This window comes from Poromitra crassiceps (assembly GCF_964638095.1).
Source record: "Poromitra crassiceps genome assembly, chromosome: 5".
In the NCBI taxonomy this organism is placed as follows: Eukaryota; Metazoa; Chordata; class Actinopteri; order Beryciformes; family Melamphaidae; genus Poromitra; species Poromitra crassiceps.
The window spans coordinates 33,282,679-33,304,768 of NC_139642.1; the positions used below are offsets into that span (position 1 = coordinate 33,282,679).

At 43.4% G+C, this 22,090-nt stretch overlaps 1 protein-coding gene across 3 annotated transcripts; it reads right to left on the bottom strand.

The window, feature by feature from the left end:
• Positions 1–191: 191 nt before the first annotated feature.
• Positions 192–21,350, bottom strand: vmp1 (vacuole membrane protein 1). Of its 3 annotated transcripts, none has more exons than XM_083636425.1 (12): positions 21,327–21,350; positions 20,668–20,775; positions 20,211–20,343; positions 19,834–19,924; positions 18,424–18,534; positions 12,330–12,497; positions 10,978–11,109; positions 6,249–6,329; positions 5,859–5,975; positions 3,988–4,049; positions 1,901–2,000; positions 192–1,282 (listed from the first exon to the last, which is right to left on the bottom strand). In XM_083636425.1, exons 2-12 carry the CDS (start codon positions 20,750–20,752, stop codon positions 1,130–1,132), a joined length of 1,233 nt encoding a protein of 410 aa, XP_083492551.1. In that variant the 5' UTR covers positions 20,753–20,775; positions 21,327–21,350; the 3' UTR covers positions 192–1,129. The 3 variants fall into 3 exon arrangements, with proteins under 3 accessions (XP_083492551.1, XP_083492549.1, XP_083492550.1); XM_083636423.1 differs by having other exon boundaries at positions 6,249–6,362; XM_083636424.1 differs by having other exon boundaries at positions 6,249–6,362; positions 21,238–21,328.
• Positions 21,351–22,090: the final 740 nt, after the last annotated feature.

Consider the following 22,090-nt stretch of genomic DNA (forward strand, 5'->3'; position numbering starts at 1 on the left):
ACCTTAAAGATGATAATTTCTCCTAAAAGATAATCGTGCATTACATGGGCCTTGATGGTGAAAAATAAACAGCCAACATCACCGTCACAACTGAAATGAAGCTCACCATGATGAAGCTCAACCTTGTTCTCCAGTAATAATAATAGAACTACAAAGCAAAAGATGACAAACTCAGACTTGGAAACGAGTGCAATGATTTACACATTTTATATATGATCTGACCCAATGTTCCACCTAAATGTACAGAATAGAAATGGGACTAGTTAGCCGAGTGTACAATCTCACTTTACAAATGTCATATCACTTTTTTCTCGTTTTGGTTCAAGTTCAGTTATATCCAGACAGACCATTAGAATAGAAATACATGTGCGCATACTGTCAAAAAAAGATATTTAGATATTTACATGATGTGCAAACCATCAATACCACATTGTCCCAACTCGATATTGCTATATTTTTTTTACCTTCTTTAGTTGATGACAAATTCCAGAAACAAAAAAAGACAACTGGGCCTTTCTCTTAAACAGGAGAAAAACATGAGGAAAGTTTAACCCTGAAAAGAATAAAAAGCAAAATCCTTATCATAACGGCAGCACACTGTACAAACAAATCAAGATCCATCGCATCCATACATAAACAATGTTAGAAAATTAAATAAAAATCAAGTCTCAAAATCATATCCAATGGAAGTCGGACCCTCCATCTTGCATAAGGCATAGCAGCTGATGGGCATTCCCCGCAAACGGCAGTCGCCACCAAGCTGCTGCTTTACTTCTGAGGTCAATGAAAGGGTTAATTAAATCATTTAGGTAACATTATTAAATTGTTTAGGTAACATTATTAAGATCAGCAGGAGAACCAGTCACACTATGCACGCCTAGAGAGCGAGATGAGAGGGGAGGGAGAACCTACGGAATCCGAAGAGGGACAAACAGAATAAACAGCACAGACATCCTCAAAAGCACACACGGAACAATAGTGCCTGGTTTTGGAGCGTTCGGCCTCTGAGAATGGACGCGGGTGAGGTTTGTTAAGTTTCGAGTGGCCGGGGGCCCGAGTGGAAGGGGCCCTCTCAGCAGCGGCGGCAGAAAAACAGTCACTTGGATGCTCGCACCACTCGCTCTCGCCATCACTTGGTCTTCTCCTCCGAGTGCCGCTGCTGCCTCTGCTGATGCAGCCGCTTGCTGTAGCTCTGGGCCATGGAGTTGACAATGGAGCAGACAAAGTAGCAGACCATGGCCAGCACCACCTTCTCAAACACCCACGACAGCCAGTTCTCACCCTGGAAACCCAAGAGTTGGAGGTGGATACCGCTATTAAATGCCATCATAAAAGCACATTACATTTGCTACAATTCCTTAGCACAAATCCAGGGAAAAAAAGTCTAGCAAGGCTGTGCACATTACGATAACCAACAACATACCCAACCATAATGCATCTTACTTGACTGACTTTGCCCTATTTGTGACTATAACCCTATTGTGAATATATCCCATGAAGTCAGGAACAAGTAATGACTGCTGGTGTGCGCTGGATTACTTGGTCCTGAATGCTGTTGTTCCTGCTCTAGCTGCACCCTGGATTAGTAGCACGGCTGTAAACAGGACAGCCATATACTCTCATAACCCACAAAGTATTTGTATTATTGGCCATAAGCTGATCTAAACTGAAAAACCTAACCACAACAACGTTGGTCATGTTTTACTTTAAGTCTTACAAAACTTTATGAGCCTTTAACTTGACTTGAAAAGCTTTCAAAACCGTGCTGGATGATTTTAAGCAATACATTGTTGTCAAAAAATAAATAAAGCCGTTTATCTGAATTGACACTGGCATTTTGGAGAGATACAAAGGTTTTCACCCGATAGCAGTGCTTGGCAAAGTAAAGTGTTGATCTTACCGCTGGCGTGCCTTCCCCAGCATGGTGCAACTTGTTCCTCTGTGCTTCCAGGTACTGACTGAAGGGCTTCTGGAGGGCCGGGCCGACTTTGGGCACAGACCTGACACCACATCGCCAAATCCACACAAAGAGTGACAAAGAAGAGAGAGAAAGGGGGAACATTAGTTAACTTACCCTTTAAGCAGCCCACAAGTGAAGCTTTAGACCCTGAATTGAGTCCCTCCAGCCAGCTCAGAGAGCAGTGCTGGGAGTCTTGTCTTTCCATGAATGCTGCCGGAGGTCCTCACTGATCCACCAGGCACTAAGCAACATATTTGACTCTGCTGAAGGCCCCCGTCCTACACAAAGGCCCCAAAGCCTGGAGCTCCCACGTCCTCCACTCTGTACTGTGAGCAGCAGCAGAGTGGAATAAAGCAGAAGCTCCTCAGCCTTGCTTTTATAGCCCTCAGGTCTCTATAGGCGCCTGTGTCAGCCCCTTCTATCAGGAAGTGAGTCGGCATGATGTCATCACCATTACCACCATCGCTCCCTTCTGGATGGAAAGCCATCTAAATCAGGGCGGGCTCATGTCCTTATAAGGCAGGGTGGATTAGCTCACTGGGGGGCCAATCAGAATCGTTACACTCTCTTGAATGGAGAGTTATCAAATCATGATTCATGAATCATGATTTATCAAATCATGCCATACAGATGTATTGGTAATGAAAGATTAACATTTGGGTTAATATTGGTATAGTTGAAGGGAAACTAAAACCTAAATTATTTCAAAATAGAGATAATCAAAATAAGTAAAGGGTGCTCTGCCATTTATAATTACCATCACTGAAAAAAAAAAAGTTCAGGCTATAGATGGACATGTCTCAGACAGAGCCCTCTAGTTGCAAAAATGTAATTCTCTCTCTGGTCAGAACATAAACAACTATTTCAGACTTGACTAAGCAAGAAATGAGACAATTTACTAAACAGACACTAAAAGCTTAATTGGGTAATAGCTGATTTCAAATAAAACCAGGCTACTTTTGACTGACTCACCCTTGCTATCTCTCACTCTGTCTCTCCACTCACACACACACACACAATTTAAAAAACAAAAACATCCTGATTCAGCACCCTTTGCACACATCATAGCGAGTCATCAAGGGCAAGACGAAGTCATGTAACTGTGATCAGTATTCCATGGGAAAGAACAATTCAGACACAGGATACTAAACATGGCCCTGAGATGAGGTCAAAGTCACTAGCTGGAGTTGTCCATTATTATGTTACCGGTAATTAAAATAACTGATTTGAAAACCAAGGCAAAAACAAAAAACAATCATCTCCTCTTGAGATTTTAATGTAGAAGAAACCAATGGGATAATCAGGTTAAAATGCCAAATCATAGCAGTGTCTTTCTTTGAAGGCTGACTAATCAGTGCTCACTGCTCAGGCTTTATCATTTCGCTAATGAAATTCCATGACTTCACAACAACTCATCCAAGAAACGGCACATTTTCCATAACCAATATTCTAAGTTTAGCACTTCTTTTTTTCTCCCCCCCCCACCCTTTTTTTTGAATAGCTTGTATCAATGCTGAAAGTCCTTAGCTAGCTAAAGCCCATATTTGTGACTTGGGGTATTAGTATTACTCTCAAACTAGCCAAATCTAAGATTGACTTTGGTTCATCGTGCCAAGACTGTGTTGCCTGCTTCATTGGGGAGATTCTGTCTCAGTCAAAGCAGAGCTTGGTGAGTCAGAACTCAACCTGTTAAGATAGGACCCCACACGCCTGACCACCAATGCTGCAGAGAAGGATTGCGTGTGAGGGAAGAAAAGACCTTTGTGGGGAATGCAAAATGTACACACACACACACACACACACACACACACACACACACACACACACACACACACACACACAGAGTGAAAGAATTCACTCAGACATGATCACCAATCAGTGGTCAAAACCCATCTGAAAATGTTTTTCAATGTATTCTTCTCATCCACAAAACCAGAGGAAAGATGACTCCGCAAAGCACCTTAATTCATCCATTCTCTCTCACACGCACGCATACTGTACACACAGACAAATAGACAGACGCTTACCCAATGAGTGACACCATCTGCTCCACTATGTGCTTGCTGAAGGTAATGATAACAAAGAGTTTCTGTGGGAAAAGAGGACAGACATTAAATGAGCTTGAACTTTCTTTGCTCCTGATCATTGATGTACAGACATCCATGCACGCAGAGACTCATCCAACCAGAGAGCTTTGTGACGTTGGCCCTCGAGCCTCAACGTACAGAAAAACCTATGTTCATTTCCACGCAAACTGAAAAGCTTGGCATTTATCAATCTGGACGTGAGTGGAGGCTACGATCAAATCTCACATCGGGTTTCACCTCGTGTACGCACGTTTTCAGAGACAGCCTGGACTCGCCCTGCAGCATTAAATCTGGCTGAGTCGGAGAATTATTATTAGACTATATATTCTGAGTATAACTGACATCTAAGCATAATGCATCCATATATTCATCACTTAAAAATGTGCAGGCTATGGCAAAATATTATATTTTGACTGTGTCACTCGTGTGATCCAAGCATTTCCAATAGCCCCAGAGCATTGTAAAATCCAATGTGTTTGATAAATGAGGGCCATGTGTCTGAGAAATACATAATGCTCCCTAAGTTTAAATAAGTTTAAACAAAAAGCACACGTTAATTGATCTGTGAAAAATAATTTAACTGTCGCTAGTTTGAATCTCAATTTGCACATCTGCACCTTTTTTAACCTTTTAGGGAGCTCAATCTTGATTTTAGGCGCATCTGCGTTTGGCTGAAGAATCAAGAGATATAGACAAAGGAAAATCAGCAAGTTGGCGGTTTGGGGCTGTCGCTGTGGGGGAGCTGTGTGTGGCTCACAGGGCAGCAAAGTGGGGATGAAAAACCACAGCATTATGCTCCGGTCCTGAAACTGATCATCTTTGAACACCATGACACATGCTCCCCTGGACAAATTCAGACAGGATATGACACGTGATGTCCAAGAAGGGGGTTTCAAGGTACGACAGGAAACAAAGCCTCTCCCCCCCCGCGGCCTCTCCTGGTCTGCTCCATTTCCTCGCCCCCCCCCCCCCCCCCCCCCCCCCCATGTCTACCTCCTCATGTCCATTCTACATCCTCCATAACATCTCCCCAGCTGCCCGGCGGGCCCTTTGTCGGCTTCACAGTGAGATCACCGGCTGGTACCAACAAGAGATGGATAGTGTTAAGACATTGAGCGACTCACACCCACACCCACAGACAGTCGACCTCTCAGTCTAGGCTTATATTAGTCACTGGTGTGGCAGACTCAACAATACACTTAGCAACAATTAAGGTTATTTTTTGATCTGGTGGATAAAAAAAAAATCCATGGTTCTTGTTACAGACGTATTCAAATGTATCCCTCCTTTCATCTAGTGCCTTTCTATATGGTTTGGATGAGTCCCAAAACTCTAACCAGAATCCCCAGTGGAATAGAGGAATATCAGAAAGAGTTAACCAAAAGTGCACAATTATGAGATTGAGAGTCACCAAGTCATGATCTCAGCCCTAGGTTTGATCCGAGCCGTCCCACACATGGTGATGTGGGGATTGTTTAGTGATACAGTCAGCATTACATACCCGTTTTCCTTAAGACTGTTTCATGGCATATTTGCTTTATTACTGTAGGTCTTGGACAGTGAAAACAGGCAGGAAAGTTGAGGGAGGGATGTGATTACATGAAACAAAGATGAGTAATATTCCAAGATGCTACAAGTACATGGTACGTGCCTTAGTCCCGAGCCACTAGGGCGCTCAGTATACGTTTAAATGAAAAACATTGTGGCATGTTGGCGGCCTACTGTAATCACTTTGCTTTTGGGTGAACTGGTCAATTATTCTTTGCTAGTTTGTAACCACCTCTGTTAATCTATTTAGTTGAGCCAACTACCTGTATGTGCATCTTGATGATTGCTTTCCCAATCAGTGTAGCTCCAAAGAAGGTCCAGAAGGGGACCAGGAAATGACCACAGGTTATTCCAGCCAGGTCAAATAGAGGATTGGGGATCTGAAACACACACACACACGCACGTGGGCACACACACATCAATTCATATAATCTTCATAAAACCGAATTAATTTGTAAATGTATATCTTTCCTGGTTAAGAGTGTCAGCTCATTTCCTATAATGATCATGTAAATCAACAGACGGTAAAATAAAGTTTGTAATAATAAAGGTTTAAAAAATAATAAAGGACATCTTGAATGCAACAATTGTTTTTGATTATGTTTGTCAAAGATAGGTTCAGGCACTTTTTTGTTTAGTCTATTTCAACTTACTGAAGCACAAGCCAAGATCCCAAAGAATCCCACTTTCTGCACCATATTCTGGACGCCCAATTTTGCTCTTGTGACAACACCCTGCAAAAAGAGGTATAGGTTTGTGACAACATCCTGCAAAAAGAGGTATAGGTCAGTATCACAATACAATTAAAATGATAATAATACAAATAATTAAAAATGTTACTTGAAAATGTAATGTTTACATTGTCACTTATGTGTTGAATGACTTCTGTGATGCTTGAAACTTGTTAGAAATCTACAAATTTTAATTACAATGAACTACATTTCAAAAATACATGGGCAGCAATGAAAATAAAAATAATCTTTTGTTCTTTTGAAAAAACATTTTGCAGCTATATGGTTTTTACCAAACAGCAGTGATGTCTGCAATGTATTACGAGGACTGGGAGCCTCGGTAAGAGTACCGTGGTACAATAACAGCCAGTTCTATGTTTGTGTGTGTGTGTGTGTGTGTGTGTGTGTGTGTGTGTGTGTGTGTGTGTGTGTGTGTGTGTGTGTGTGTTTTAAATAATTATTTTGGCAGCATTTCAGTAAAAGCTGTTTGGCACAGTAGTGCGGAGGTCTTTTGATCCCATCTCCATCCCTGTGGGGTGGAATGTCTGTGGTTACATGGTGAAGATCACAAGCCCATGCAGGAGGTCATGGCAAACCTAAAAACCAGCGCCTGACCAATGTTCGTTTTTGGTAGCAATTTAAATGTCATTTTAAACTTACTATCAAAATGCTAACTAGTCTAAGTAATTTCAGTCATTGTAATTTGAGTCATATCAGTCATATTTTTATTTTTACTGTATTATCTTTTTTTGTTCCGTCTGTTTTACTCCCATACAAACAAAGATACAGCCTCGAAGTTTAAAATAAAGTTTAGTTGAAGTTTAAAATTTTGATATAAGATAATTAGTAAACTCTATTTTGCGCAAAACCTGTGGCTGGTTGTCATACTATCACTGCTACCAGACACACTCAGTCACCGTAATACAATATACTGTACTACGATCTCTAGGCTAGAAGACTTTTTCATCCAATTGAAAGTCTGTCTGTCTCAAATAGTTTATCTTCTCACTTAGTGATGATCATTTTAGTCTAGGCAGTCTAGCCCACTTTATTAATAATTGTTTAGCATTATTATAATTTATTTGATAACTAATTTAAATTTAAATTAAATTGTTTCATTTAAATGTCTCAATTTAGATCCCCCCCCCCCCTCATCAAGCCTAGGTGTGCTAACACTTTTGAGTTTTTGCCTACTATATTTTTTAATTGGCTGGTACCCCATCGGTCCCCTTGATAGATGATAAAAGGAGTGTTTGACAGGTGGCCTGTGATCACACAGCTTGCTGATTTGTACTGTGGGCTAAGGGCTGAAAGTGAGGGGGCCGGCCCCCTTGCTTGGATCATGCACATTTTCAAACTCGGCCTTCATTTTGAGGTCAACTATGACACACCTGACTGCATATTGCACCGTTTTCACAAAATATGTTCCCAGGCATATAAACAAAACGCCTGGCAAGTGGCAAAGTACTCAAAACCACTTCTGTGCTAGTTCCCGCTACAACAGGTGTCTCCAGGACCACATTCTTCCATGAGATGGCACACACAGATTCACAAGGTGAAAACAATAGCAGCCCTGCTGTCGCGGCTGCCTGGCAACACTACATGTATATAATTGATGGGGTCCTGGTATTTTCTTACCAGCCGCAACAGTGATGGCTGGTATTGTTTTTCACCTTGTGAAACCTGTGCGTGTGGGTGTGTGTGTGTCATCATGGTCCTAGAGACATATTGTAGTGGGAACTACCACAGAAGCAGTTTTGAGTACATTGCCAGGGGTTTAATGAATGTATGTGGACAGATTTTGTTACCGCGATAGTGTCAGTGTCAAAAGCATGCAAGAATGGATGCAGTCACAAAACTTTACAGGTGTGTGTAGTTGTGATCAAAATGAATGCAGAGGTTAAAAAAATGGGCATGATCTGAGCTAGTAGCCCCCCCACACTTGACACCCCTGGGTCTGTAGTATCACAGTGAATTCTATGAACCCATGCGTTTCTCAGGCCTGATTTAAAATGAAAGCACCTCTTGTCTTGACTACTTCCTCAAGATTGTTCCTAAAGAAAGCCGATGACAAATGCACATGTGGATACATCGTGAATACATTCTCATGATGAAAGACATGTGATGTTGGCCACCGCCACTTCTGCACTTGAGAATCAGTGAAGTGAGAATAGGTGATGGAGACACAAGTATACAACTTTCTTTGATTGGCATTCTGCTGACTCAGCATGTGATCTCAGCGGTTGCTAGTCATGTGACCTTGGTTCCTGACACCACTGTCTGTCATTCAAATTAGAGGCCGGTGAAAATAGAGAAGAGGGGGGGAGGGAGAGCGAGGCCCGAGGGATGATTAAAGGGGGAGCTGTGTTCAGGGTGACTCACCCCCTTAACAGGCAGATTTACTGGAAATGTAAGGAGGGAGGGGCTTTCACTGAAGTCACATGGCACTTTAGGACCAATCGCTGGGCAGCCAGTAGCTCTATGGTCAGTGGTGCATTATGGAGGCGTGGCCAAATCAGATGCGAGAATATAATATGGGAACAGTGTAAACAAGCATGCCGAATTTGACAGATTTGCAAACACAAAATTGGCTTTTCTCTCTTTTCTTTCAGTTTGCAGAAGTTTAAAGTTTAAAGAGTTTTGAAAAGGTCACTTTGTGGTTTATTTGCTGTGCTCAGTTATTGGCTGAGTATAACACAATTCAAAATGCATCAGATAAACTGCAGATGGACACAGCAATTCTTTCAATATTTTTTCACATCACAAAGGAAACTACAAGGTGATTAATCTTAAACGGATCATGTCATGTATGTGTCATCAAAAAGAAGTCTGGTTACATGGTAGTGAATAGGAAAATGGCCATAGCCTACTTCTCACTTGATTTATGACCTCAGGAAACACTTTCCTATTAGTTTACGGTCTCAATCGTGGGACTCTGACCTGTGCACCCTCAGCCTGCTCCAGCACCTCTATGTGTGTGTGTGACTCTGATCTGTGCACCCTCAGCCTGCTCCACCACCTCTATGTGTGTGTGACTCTGACCTGTGCACCCTCAGCCTGCTCCAGCACCTCTATGTGTGTGTGACTCTGACCTGTGCACCCTCAGCCTGCTCCAGCACCTCTATGTGTGTGTGTGACTCTGACATGTGCACCCTCAGCCTGCTCCAGCACCTCTATGTGTGTGTGACTCTGACCTGTGCACCCTCAGCCTGCTCCAGCACCTCTATGTGTGTGTGTGTGACTCTGACCTGTGCACCCTCAGCCTGCTCCAGCATCTCTATGTGTGTGTGACTCTGACCTGTGCACTCTCAGCCTGCTCCACCACCTCTATGTGTGTGTGACTCTGACCTGTGCACCCTCAGCCTGCTCCAGCACCTCTATGTGTGTGTGTGTGACTCTGACCTGTGCACCCTCAGCCTGCTCCACCACCTCTATGTGTGTGCGACTCTGACCTGTGCACCCTCAGCCTGCTCCAGCACCTCTATGTGTGTGTGTGACTCTGACCTGTGCACCCTCAGCCTGCTCCAGCACCTCTATGTGTGTGTGACTCTGACCTGTGCACCCTCAGCCTGCTCCAGCACCTCTATGTGTGTGTGACTCTGACCTGTGCACCCTCAGCCTGCTCCAGCACCTCTATGTGTGTGCGACTCTGACCTGTGCACCCTCAGCCTGCTCCACCACCTCTATGTGTGTGTGACTCTGACCTGTGCACCCTCAGCCTGCTCCAGCACCTCTGTGTGTGTGACTCTGACCTGTGCACCCTCAGCCTGCTCCAGCATCTCTGTGTGTGTGACTCTGACCTGTGCACCCTCAGCCTGCTCCAGCATCTCTATGTGTGTGGGACTCTGACCTGTGCACCCTCAGCCTGCTCCACCACCTCTATGTGTGTGCAACTCTGACCTGTGCACCCTCAGCCTGCTCCACCACCTCTATGTGTGTGCAACTCTGACCTGTGCACCCTCAGCCTGCTCCAGCATCTGTGTGTGTGACTCTGACCTGTGCACCCTCAGCCTGCTCCAGCATCTCTATGTGTGTGCGACTCTGACCTGTGCACCCTCAGCCTGCTCCACCACCTCTATGTGTGTGTGACTGACCTGTGCACCCTCAGCCTACTCCAGCACCTCTACGTGTGTGCGACTCTGACCTGTGCACCCTCAGCCTGCTCCACCACCTCTATGTGTGTGCGACTCTGACCTGTGCACCCTCAGCCTGCTCCAGCATCTCTATGTGTGTGTGACTCTGACCTGTGCACCCTCAGCCTGCTCCAGCACCTCTATGTGTGTGCAACTCTGACCTGTGCACCCTCAGCCTGCTCCAGCACCTCTATGTGTGTGTGTGACTCTGACCTGTGCACCCTCAGCCTGCTCCAGCACCTCTATGTGTGTGTGTGTGTGTGTGACTCTGACCTGTGCACCCTCAGCCTGCTCCACCACCTCTATGTGTGTGTGACTGACATGTGCACCCTCAGCCTGCTCAGCACCTCTATGTGTGTGTGACTCTGACCTGTGCACCCTCAGCCTGCTCCACCACCTCTATGTGTGTGTGACTCTGACCTGTGCACCCTCAGCCTGCTCCAGCATCTCTATGTGTGTGTGACTCTGACCTGTGCACCCTCAGCCTGCTCCAGCATCTCTATGTGTGTGACTCTGACCTGTGCACCCTCAGCCTGCTCCAGCATCTCTTCAAACTCCTCGTAGTCCTCGTCGTCTGGGTCAGCTCCAGACTGACGGGCCGCCCTGGCCATGAAGTACGGCGGCAGCTCGCCGATGGCCGTGCCCGCACCCTAAACACATAGACCAACCAGGCAAACGGCAACATTAGCAACAGACGACACAGTCTGTACCCTAAACACATAGACCAACCAGGCAAACGGCAGCGTTAGCAACAGACGACACAGTCTGTACATTAGGGATGATGAGGTTAGAAAGAGTGGTACAGGACAGGGACTACATGTGAATGTTGTTTTCTACAAAGTAATGGAAAAATAACCTAATCAGCCATTCAAAATACCCCTTCTTCACACACACACACACACACACACACACACACACACACACACACACACACGCACACACACACACTCACTTTCAATGCTAATTTTAGCATATAATCTGTTCATGTGTGACGCATTCAATAAAGAAACAAGCAGATTTTGAAACATGTGCACTCAATGGAACAAGTTTATGATCGATCATGAAGTGCAACAGAATTCAACTTGCAAGAGAATGCAGCATTTTGAAGCGTACCCCCCAAATTTCTGTCTGTCTCACACACACAGCAGTTAGAAAGTTTGTCAATTTTTTATATTTGGATAAATAAAATAAAAATAAAATATCACAAGACTTGCATTGCTTGCCTCACATAGAGATGTGTGTTATATGGTAGAAAAACTGGAAGGAGGATGCAGGAAGCATTTTGTATATTTCAACAAGACTAGGTGAGCCTACTGGTTGCTGGGCCGTTTTGGTTGTACTGACAGACGATATTCTAAGGAATTCTTGTGCATGCGTAATGTTTTTATAGCATTGCTAACTGCACAAAACCAGAATGATGACGAGAGCTATACTTCTCACTTGTGCTCTACCTCCAGTTTCATTATGCTTCATATTTCATACTTTCATATTAGCTAAAACTAGCAAGCTCCATATAAAAAAAGAAAAAAGAGAGACTGCTGAAAAAACAGGAATAACATAACTATGGCTTAAACAATTCAAACAGAACAGTGAACTACTGTTTATTGATGCTAACAGAGCCAGAAGACCATCCTCGTTTCAGACAGCAAGTCAAAGAAAAAGCAACATGTCACACAAGCCTACTGGCATCACATGCCCTGGCTGGCACATAATGTGCCTGTTGAAATGTTTCACTTGTTCAACTTGTTGGGCCATGAGGCAGACCCTCCTCTTGGGCTAGGTGCCAGATGTACAGCAGCACTGACACCTGCTGCTGGGCTGGCACAGCCACAAATATTTTGTTGTTGTGTTTTTTTTTAGTACTACTCACCCACATGCAGGCCTCCAGGCGGACCTTGGACATGATGGACCAGAGGGAGATGCTGCCCTCCAGCCCTCCGCCTGGGGGACAGGCGATCTGGTCTGGGTAGGGAGGCTCTGGGAAGTCTGTGGAGCCACACTCGTACGCTGCCAGGGTCACTGAAGCTATGTGAGGACCCTGAGGGAGAGGGGGGACGGATGGAGGAGACGAGCTGTTTTAATAGACTGGAAACCACACAGAGGAGACACTTTTCATTTTGTCCAGCGCGTGGCATCAACTACTTCACATGCACCGACCACTGTGAGAGCTTGATGGAGCTGAGCAGTGAGACACACTACTGTAGATCTGCATGGTTAAAATAATAGTACATATTAGGGTTGGCACCATGGACGATGGCATCGACCATCGTCGATGGGCCGACCCCATCATCGGTCCATCGTGATTATCTGTTCGAATTAAAATTTGTCAGATTTAATAATAAAAAAGGCTAACTCCACTCAACCGCGACACACGGGGGACGCACGGGTGGCATTAAACAAGCGGCAAAGCGTACCTTATCCCCAGTTCAGAGAAGCGGTAAAGCGGAGAGGAAGAGAAGATAAGCAGAAGTCGGTTGTGTTGTGAAAATGTTAAGAGATAAGAAACTTCACGTTCTTTCCTGTTTTCAACTCAATGTGAGTAATGTTACAAGTCTTCAACTGCGAATTCAACTCGCCTGTTTCCAGGAACTCTCTCCATTACATACTACGTAGGCTGCCTGCTGGTGTGTTTCTATCTCTCCTTAACGTAACCTAATGTTAGGTTCAAAACTGATCCCACACAAATCTAACGTTAGCCGCCAGGAATTCTGCCCCTTTTCTGCCAGCTAGTTAAATTAAACACACACACGTTGTTGGTCACGATCTACGTTCTAACGTTAACGTTTGATTGTTTTGCACCTTTCAATATTGCTGGTAGTGATAGCCTACTGTTTGAATCGCCTGGCTCTGTGCTGTAGTAGTAGCCTATCCAAGCCCGCTGGTCTCTCATGACATGTAGAGCTCAGCTGTCCTGTTGTAAACCTGAATGTACATTGCAGTGGCGCAGCCAAACGGCACCGCATGGACTTCATAAATCATGAATTAACCCCACATTAAGCAATGACTATTTTCTTGGTATGTATGTATGTATGTATGTTTTTGTCCTTTTTTCCCTTTCATGTGTCTGAGCTGTTTGTTTTTGTTCATGTGTTGTTTGAAAATGAAAAATGTATAAAAAAAAAAAAAAAAAAAAAAAAATTAACCCCACCCCCCGTCAATGACGATGCCATCGTCCATCGCGATGTTTCACTGTGGAACCATCGCGATGGTTATTTAGGTGACATCGCACAACCCTAGTACATATCTAAAATAATAGTACTAGATATTAACCATAATATCATAATACGTATTACCATCATGATTATTAGACTTACTGATTTGAGAAACATTTCTGCGATCTTATATCAACATATGTATAAACATAATTTTCAAATACAGTGGGCATTTTAAATAACACCCCCCGCCCCTCAATATTGCTGATATATCATATGATTATCATATATTTATATTTGTACAATTATAATTTGTGAAAACTAAAAAATCATGATATATACAGTACCGTTATACACAACTAATCGGCAGCACTAGAACACCCATGTTAAATGCAACATGCCACAGCATGGTTAGACCCTTGTGTACACACAGAGAAACAACTGCACACACACACACACACAGCCAGCTGAGTCACACAGTGTCTCTGACAGACCGGTATGTCATATCATCTATCAGTGTACAGGCGGAGCCACCTGGCCTCAATAGCAGCAACCACCTGAAGCTCCAGCACAGCAACTCCATTATGCCTCCTCACAGTGATACAGGCAACACTGACAGCAGATGGACAGCACACCATTACTCAGTGTTGATTGCAACTGCTGTGCCAGAGCAACAGTCTCCGCCCGGCTGCGTGGGAAGACACGGGAAGCTTCTTTAGTTTACACAATACGGGTTTCTTTCATGCCTAATGAATCTTCAGTAGGGAAGCTTAACATTTCTTCATGACACGACGCATCGGCGCCGACGAGATGAGACCAAAACCACGGGTAAAAATGTGAAACTGAATTCCAATCTACTCATCAACAGCTAGGGGATGTATGGCCCAGCAGTGACCTTCTTTGTTCACTATTATTTCCAGTCAGGGAAGATAAACAGTTTTGGCCACTGGCCCCCAGTAGCTAGCCTGGGTAAACCCAGCCTCCACGTGACCTCCATGTACTATCAGTCACAGAGACTTACTTAGTACAGACATAGTCTGTGACGTCACGGTGAAGGCTGGGTTCACCCAGGCTACCCAGTAGAGTAGCAGCAGGTTGATTTCAACATGTACCCATCAAATTCACTATTCACTAAGCCATGTTGATGACAGAAAATAAAAAAATAAAAATAAGCATTAAATGATGTTTCATAAGCTCCTTAAGTGACAAACTTACAGGCCACACTAATAATTTACCAGCATGTGTCTTAGTTTGTCCACACTGCTTTAAAGTAGGGCTGGGTATTGGCAAGTACCTTACGATACGATATGTATCACGATACATGGGTCACGATATGATTGTATCACGATACATTGCGATACAATACATAATATTACGATATATTGCAATACTCTACATAATTGACTGAAAATTAGATTAGCTGTGTACCACCCAGGTAGTGTAATAATATGTACGTCACTTTATATTGATAACTTAGTGGACAAATTGAGTCAAAACTACTGCGTGTTGAGTGTGTCACTGAATGCACTGAAATAAAAAGTATTTTTATCGTGTCACTGAACACAAAATGTGCAAAAAAATCGATATGGCGATATATCACGATATTTTTCGAAGATATCGATACAGTATTGCGGGAAAAAATATCACGATATATTGCTATATCGATTTTATTGCACAGCCCTACTTTACAGCACAGTCGGCAATCACACACATGCAGGAATGACCAGCACAACTTCATGGTTAGTCATAATAAGCTCATTGCTGAGTGAATCCCCTCTCCCAACAGCACAATGATCTCACCCTCTCTCTGGGGCGATCATCTATGAAGGCTTCAGGCTTGAGCTCAATCCATAGCTCAATCTGAGCAGGGTCAGTCACTGTGTAAAGGTGCTTTGAAAGCACAAACAAGTAAAGGCCTGATGTTATGCACATCTGCAATATGACCTACATCCAAACTGGGTTCAAAAGTGAAGACAAACATCAATATTTCAAAATTATTACAGAGAAAATTTTTGAGATTAGAGCTGGGGAGGACAGGGTCGACTGGGTTGTGGGAAGATTTGTTTCCGTTTTATTCTCTAGAAAGAATGTTTTGGAAACTGATCGTTTTCTGTGCTACTAGTTATGTAGCATTTCAAAGTCTGTAATGTCAATGTAAAACAAAGTAGTGAATGCAAGGTTACACTGTAGGTTGATGACCTAAAAGAAGGGGTGAAAGGGTATATTGTTACATGGGCCTCCAGCAGCCCATAAAATGCCTATGGGCCGCAAAGGAAAATTATTTTCAAAACGTGGGTCCCCGTCCCCCCACAGCAAAACATTCGTTGACTTCTGTCAGGTATCAAAAACAGTTAGAGGCGGGGCTATTCATGAAGAAAGAAAGATAAAATAACTATTTTAAGGGAGGTGAGGTTGTTCCATATGGGGGAGACGACGCCTGTTCATGGAAATACACCTCCCTCACACAGATGGAGAGACGTGGGGGAAAGGAATGAGGTCACACCTACTCAAGATCACACACACACACACACACACACACACACACACACACACACACACACAATATGGGCCACTACTCTGCTCTTCTAGTTGTGTCAGACACAGAATAGAAAGAATGGGAGTTTAACTACTATATATATATATATATCAATAGAAGAAGTGTGCATCCACTCTGAAAGAACAGGATGGCTGCAGTGCATCTTTCCCCTTGTTTCATGAACATGGAAACAGCTGACTCAGCTGGCCCACATCTGCGTTAGTTGTACAGAACAGAAGCCACATCATCACCCTAAAGCGGGTACTAGTGCAGAATCTCTTCCTCATCTCTCCCTTTGCTAAAGGCTCAGTTTCACCACAACCAAGGCAAATGTCACATATTTAGGTGAGTCAGCCAGAGTCATTCTGCGATTGTTTGCGAGCGACAAATGTCACTTAACTCTTGGTCAGCCTCGGACATGTGGATGACAAATGGGATGACTCTGAATGAGGAGTCATGCAAGACGGTGAATGTGGAGTATGTTGACCTCCACTGGCAACTGCTGGAAAACACAGCCAGTGGAATTGGCTTTCCACAAGTTTCCAGATATGCAATAAACTAAGACTGAAGATGATTTTAATAGCCATAGTGAGTAATGATATTACAAACAAGGAATGTGTCTTTGTGCAGTATGCAGTGCAGCCATAAAGTATAAAGTGTTGCTATGGCTCAATTGATAGTGTAGACTTAGTAGAAAGACCAGGCTGTGTATTGTAGATTTAAAAATGGCCTCTACTGGTAACTCGGGTACAGAACCTGTTTCTCATTAAGCCGGTTACCATTTTGCAGCCTGTTTGAAAATGTAGTAATGGCTAAAATAATGAAAGTCCAGAAGAAAAAAAATACATGGATTTTTACATTTGACTCACAACAATCTAAAAATATGTGGTTTGGATGGAAACCTGCAAGTTGCAGTATCCTGCTGGTGTTTTCTCTCCTGCTTCTGACCTGCTTCATTTTATCGTTTTGTGTTGCCCTAGTGTAAGGTGACCAGACGTCCCTGATTTTCGGGGACAGTCCCCGGATTTGGTGACATGTCCCCGGCATGTCCCCAATTTCTACTGGCGTCTGCGGTCAATATGACTCTAGCTCTAGTGGGCTCATTCTTAAATCTAGAGTGAAGATACTGATAGAATATGAAACTGTAAGACCTACAGCATCCATTGGGACCAACAATGCCATGCTACCTTGTCGGGAAGGGGGCTAAATAACAAATTTTGAAAAACCGGCATGGTCAATTTCAAAGGGGACCCTTGACCATTCTCACCTCAAGATATCTGAATGAGGATGGGATTCTATGAGTACCTATGAGTCTACCCTTTACAGACGTGCCCACTGGCCAACCACTCAAGCAGAAAGGTTGCAGGAGGCTTACGGGCGGGTTAAAAGCATATCAAAGCATCACATGTCTAATCTAGCCCATTGATCCAGGAATCGAACAAGTGTTTACATGTTCGGCTGCAGCTCTTTCAGGAAATCTTGAACAATGAAGAAGCACTCAGGAGGAGCAGGCTACACCGAGAATACTTTTTGAGATCTGAGGCTATTCATAAAACATTCGGTTTGGACGGCCAGGCCTAATGCTGCTAGAGAACACAATGACATTTTTTGTAAAGGGGCACAGTGAATGATGTGTGTGTGTGTGTGTGTGTGTGTGTGTGTGTGTGTGTGGAGGGGGGGGCAACAGGGGCCTCTTCGTGAAGCCGACACTGTTTATTACAGTACAACAGCCATGGGCAAAATAAATGAAACCGGAATGATCCCCCTTTATTATTTCATAGGTAATAACATTGGGTATTTTAATGATATATTGATTGCCGCACAGGAAATGTCCCCGATTGTCATTTGAGAAATCTGGTCACCTTACCCTAGTGACTAGGGCAACTCAAAACGATCAAATGAAGCAGGGTCAGACTGACCCAACCGAAGTAGGCTGAGGGTATATAAAGCCTGCCATTGGCCATCTATTATCAGACGGAAGTTAAATTAAGTTTTTCTTTTGCGGGGATTTAGCCATATGAATGCAAGTCTCACCTGCCCATGTGCACATGTTCCACCAATACAAGCCCCTGTACACTGTCCCATTTGAGTGTCTTTTGCTACTGCTGCCTATTGGGAGATGCACTGTAACCTGTTACTTGTTCAGTTTTTGTCACGGCCGTGAGGACACGCACTATAATTTAAAATGTAAAAATGCCTGTTTCTTGCACATTTAAAAGCTCACTTCAAGCCTGGGATGTACACCACCGTTGAAACCGAATGGAGTGTTATCTCACCAGATAGAGTAGGAAAGTGTGCAGGCCGGTCCCAAGGCCGACTGAGGACAGGATCCCAAGGCCGACCCAGTAGGCACACCATAGGAACTTCTTCTCCAGGTACTGGACATACTGCAGTGGACAAAGTGAAGTGGAACAGATTAGAAGGGGGAGAGTGTGGGGGCGGCTATTTTGGGACTTTAATTAGTCTGTCTGTTTTTATTTATTTATTTTTGCTACTTTTCTGATTAAAATTTGCTAACAGCCATGCTGTATAATAATAGTAATACGGTCAACCCATTATTGAAGCATTCTCCCAATTATAGTGATATGGTTTAGGGCTGTGGCGATTCACTTATCTCCCGATTCGATACTATCACGATTCTTGGGTGCCGATTCGATTTATATTGCGATTCTTAAGTATTGCGATTCTACGATTATTGCGATTCGATATTACGATTTATTGCGATTTTTGTTTATTTTTTTCTTTTCTTTTTTCAGTTTGTTTGCTTTTTTACACTAGATTAGAACATGGGAAAAGTTGAATCATACACTAGAGACTGTATATTATATATCATGAGTAGGGCTGGGCGATATAGTTAAAAACAGGGGCGGACTGGGATCATAATTCAGGCCGGCATTAGATACCAAGCAGGCCAGGCCGATATGGGCCGACGCGCGTGAAATTTGGGCCGTTTGAAGCCCAATTTTGGCCGTTTGAAGCCAGATTTGGGCCGTTTGAAGTCCAATTTTACAATGAGATGCACCCACTTTAACCCTGAAGTGTAATTATTACTTCAGACTAACTAATAAAGTAATAAAACCACTAGTAAACCAGTAGGCGGCGCCTGGCCTGCTGTTCAGTGAGTGGCCTGACTGCAAGCACCCAAAATTTTTTTTTTTTTTTTTTTTTTTTGGCGATTATCGATTCTGGAATAAAAGATCGATCCAAAATATCGTGACATTAAAAATCGCGATACTTAGGTGAATCGATTTTTTCCCCCACCCCTAATATGGTTACGGACAAAACGATCACGATTTTAGTTAAAAACTTTCATCTAGCTCCTTAATGCCCCTCCGTTCCATTTCAAATTATTACAATGTTTTTTTTCGTGTCAACTCTTACTTTGCAGTAGTTATATGAATCACTATAAAAGTGAGCAATCTATGAAGATCTTATTCTATAATCAAATGTGATGTTCCTTGAACTGTGATACAATACTGTACTTAAATAACAAAGATAAGATTCTGCCTATTGACCATGTAGTCAATGGTTACTTGTAAATAGCACAGACCTCATTATCTCCTGACAACCTTCCCCCTGCCCTGGGAATGTTTATGTGAATAAACAGTGACCTTTAAACACCCTGAGAAGGAGCTACGGTGTTGAATATTAACATCACCAAGAAAAACAAATCAACCAAGCCTTACTGTCTGGTGTGTTCCCTCAGTGGAGTAGGCAACCGAGAAGACAGAACACAACACCAAAAATAACAACACTGTGCCTCGTCGCTGCCAAAGCCTGGAGAGGAAGTTCAGAAGAAAGCAAATGTCAATAAAAAAAAACAAGCTTCATCCAAAACAAACCACACAACATCTGAAATAAACAACCACAATGTGCAAATTAAATTAAGCATATTGCTAGGAAACTGGATAAACTGTCTGCTTTACAGTAAGCAGCTGAAAGACAGAGGAGAGAAGAGAGAAAAAGATGAGATGAGACATGACACAAGGGCGTTCACTTCAGACCTGCAGTACTCTCCCCAGCCTGCAGAGCAACACTCAGACAACCCTGTTCAATGTCTTACTTTAATGTCCACTCTTTTAGCTTGATGAGGGTCTCCAGCAGGAAGTAATGTAGTGTGGTGACAGGCCTCCTCCACAACACCAGAGACAGACGTTCCTCCTTATCCCTCTGTCTCCTTTCTCTGACCGACGAGTCTGGAGGGCACACACAGTTGCAATCACCCGCACTTGCTGTAACACTTACAACTACACCAGTTAACATAATGAGAGCAATAAGCATGTGTCTGGCTTTGACTCCCTGATGTCATATTCTGTTGCCAGACAAGTTGTTTTGAGATACAAAAGCTAATCTGTTGGCATGCATTTTATGTCACGTGCACTTATATATTAACAGAGGGCTGGTATCTTCCTGCCCCACCAGTGCTTACACAACCTAAACCTTTCTGGGAGACATTAGAAATGTGTGTCTCACTCTCATTCTTTGATGGGTCTGCAAAACGTAAGACTTGTCAAACTGACCGGTAGAGCTGCCATTCTGTTTGTCTTTAGGTCCTACACGTCTCTGAGGCTGGTCGCAGCTTGCTCCATTGGCTGCCATGTCCATCACTGTCCAGGAGGCAAGGCAGTCTAAGAAAAAGGGAGAATGAGAAATGTCTATATTTTACAATAGGCCCCTTTCACTCTTTGTCCTTTCCCACTGAGCAAAATAATTTGACAGACATTGGTGTAACTCAATGCGACCAATCTGTCAACACACTGGCTAGCAAAATGTCTAATTGCTAGTGGTGACTAGGTTAAAGTCAGACAACGGGGCTTGAAACGTGGGCGAAAGCCCAAAGTTGCCGATTACCCCACGATCACAAGGAGAGCAGTGACGTTAATTGAAATAACGTTCACGTTGAAGGTCATTCATCTGTTACAAAAGAAATTATGCCAAATGCGTGTGCAACATCATCATCCACCACATGCTAACCGGTTAGCTTAGCCAACATGCTAAAGGCTGCTATGCTAAGGTTGACAGTAACTTATAGCGAAATTCAACACCGTGTTGTCACACTTATTTAAGGATATATATAAACTGCCTCTCACCGACGTGCTGTTACAATTATACATAAAACACCTGCTAAATACGTAAATAGAGCAATGTTTGTAGATATGGAATGAAATGACAGCCGTACCTCCTTCCTGTCCTCTTCACCCGGAAATAATCGCTCCAATCGCTTCACCTCCAAAGTAAAAGTTCTGCTGCGGTCGATCCGTGATTCCTGATATCACTTGAGCAATTGTGATGGCATCAGTGATGTCACTCGAGCAATTGTTGTGATGTCATTTGACTAACTGTGATGTCATCAGTCTTCTTAGTTATAATTGGGTATTGGGCTGTGTAGTCGACCCTAGGAATCGAGCATGCCTAGTCTTTAGCTAAACTTGGCTAAGTGGGTGGGTGACGCCATCAGTGATGTCACTTGAGCAATTGTGATGTCATCAGTGATGTCACTCAAGCAAGCAATTGTGTCATCAGTAATGTCACTCAAGCAACTGTGTAGTATGAGCCGATGGCGCACAGTTGCAAGATGGCGCCTAGGTGGGTGGTGTCTGTCTGTCAGTCAGGATTTTGGTAACCAATGATTTCCATAACTGCAGCCATGGCGCACCATCTCCAGTCAGTAGTGAAATAACTGTGTGGACATGAAGGGGAATGAAAGCACTGAGCCAATATTTTTCTTTCCTCCGTATTCATCAGTGCATAAACAGGCTATTTACATTCAGCTATACAAGACTTTTATTGTGAAATGTATGTAAATACAGTTCCAGAAGTAATTTGTTGAGGTCCAATCCGCGCTTGCCAGATTGGCTAACAAAATACGACTGTTGCAGCATTGCACAATACTATTGCAACACTAATTCTCTTTTGGCGGAAGGTGACAAATGCATTCACAGT

Bases quoted from the DNA above. Each gene is read 5' to 3' on its own strand.
- vmp1 (XM_083636423.1), bottom strand. From the start codon at position 20,752: ATGGACATGGCAGCCAATGGAGCAAGCTGCGACCAGCCTCAGAGACGT. The intron at 18,535-19,833 runs GTAAGGCTTGGT...TGTCCACTGCAG, and splicing joins CTGAGGGAACACACCAGACA to TATGTCCAGTACCTGGAGAA. The intron at 4,050-5,858 runs GTAGTTGGCTCA...CTTTTCCCACAG, and splicing joins TCATCAAGATGCACATACAG to AAACTCTTTGTTATCATTAC.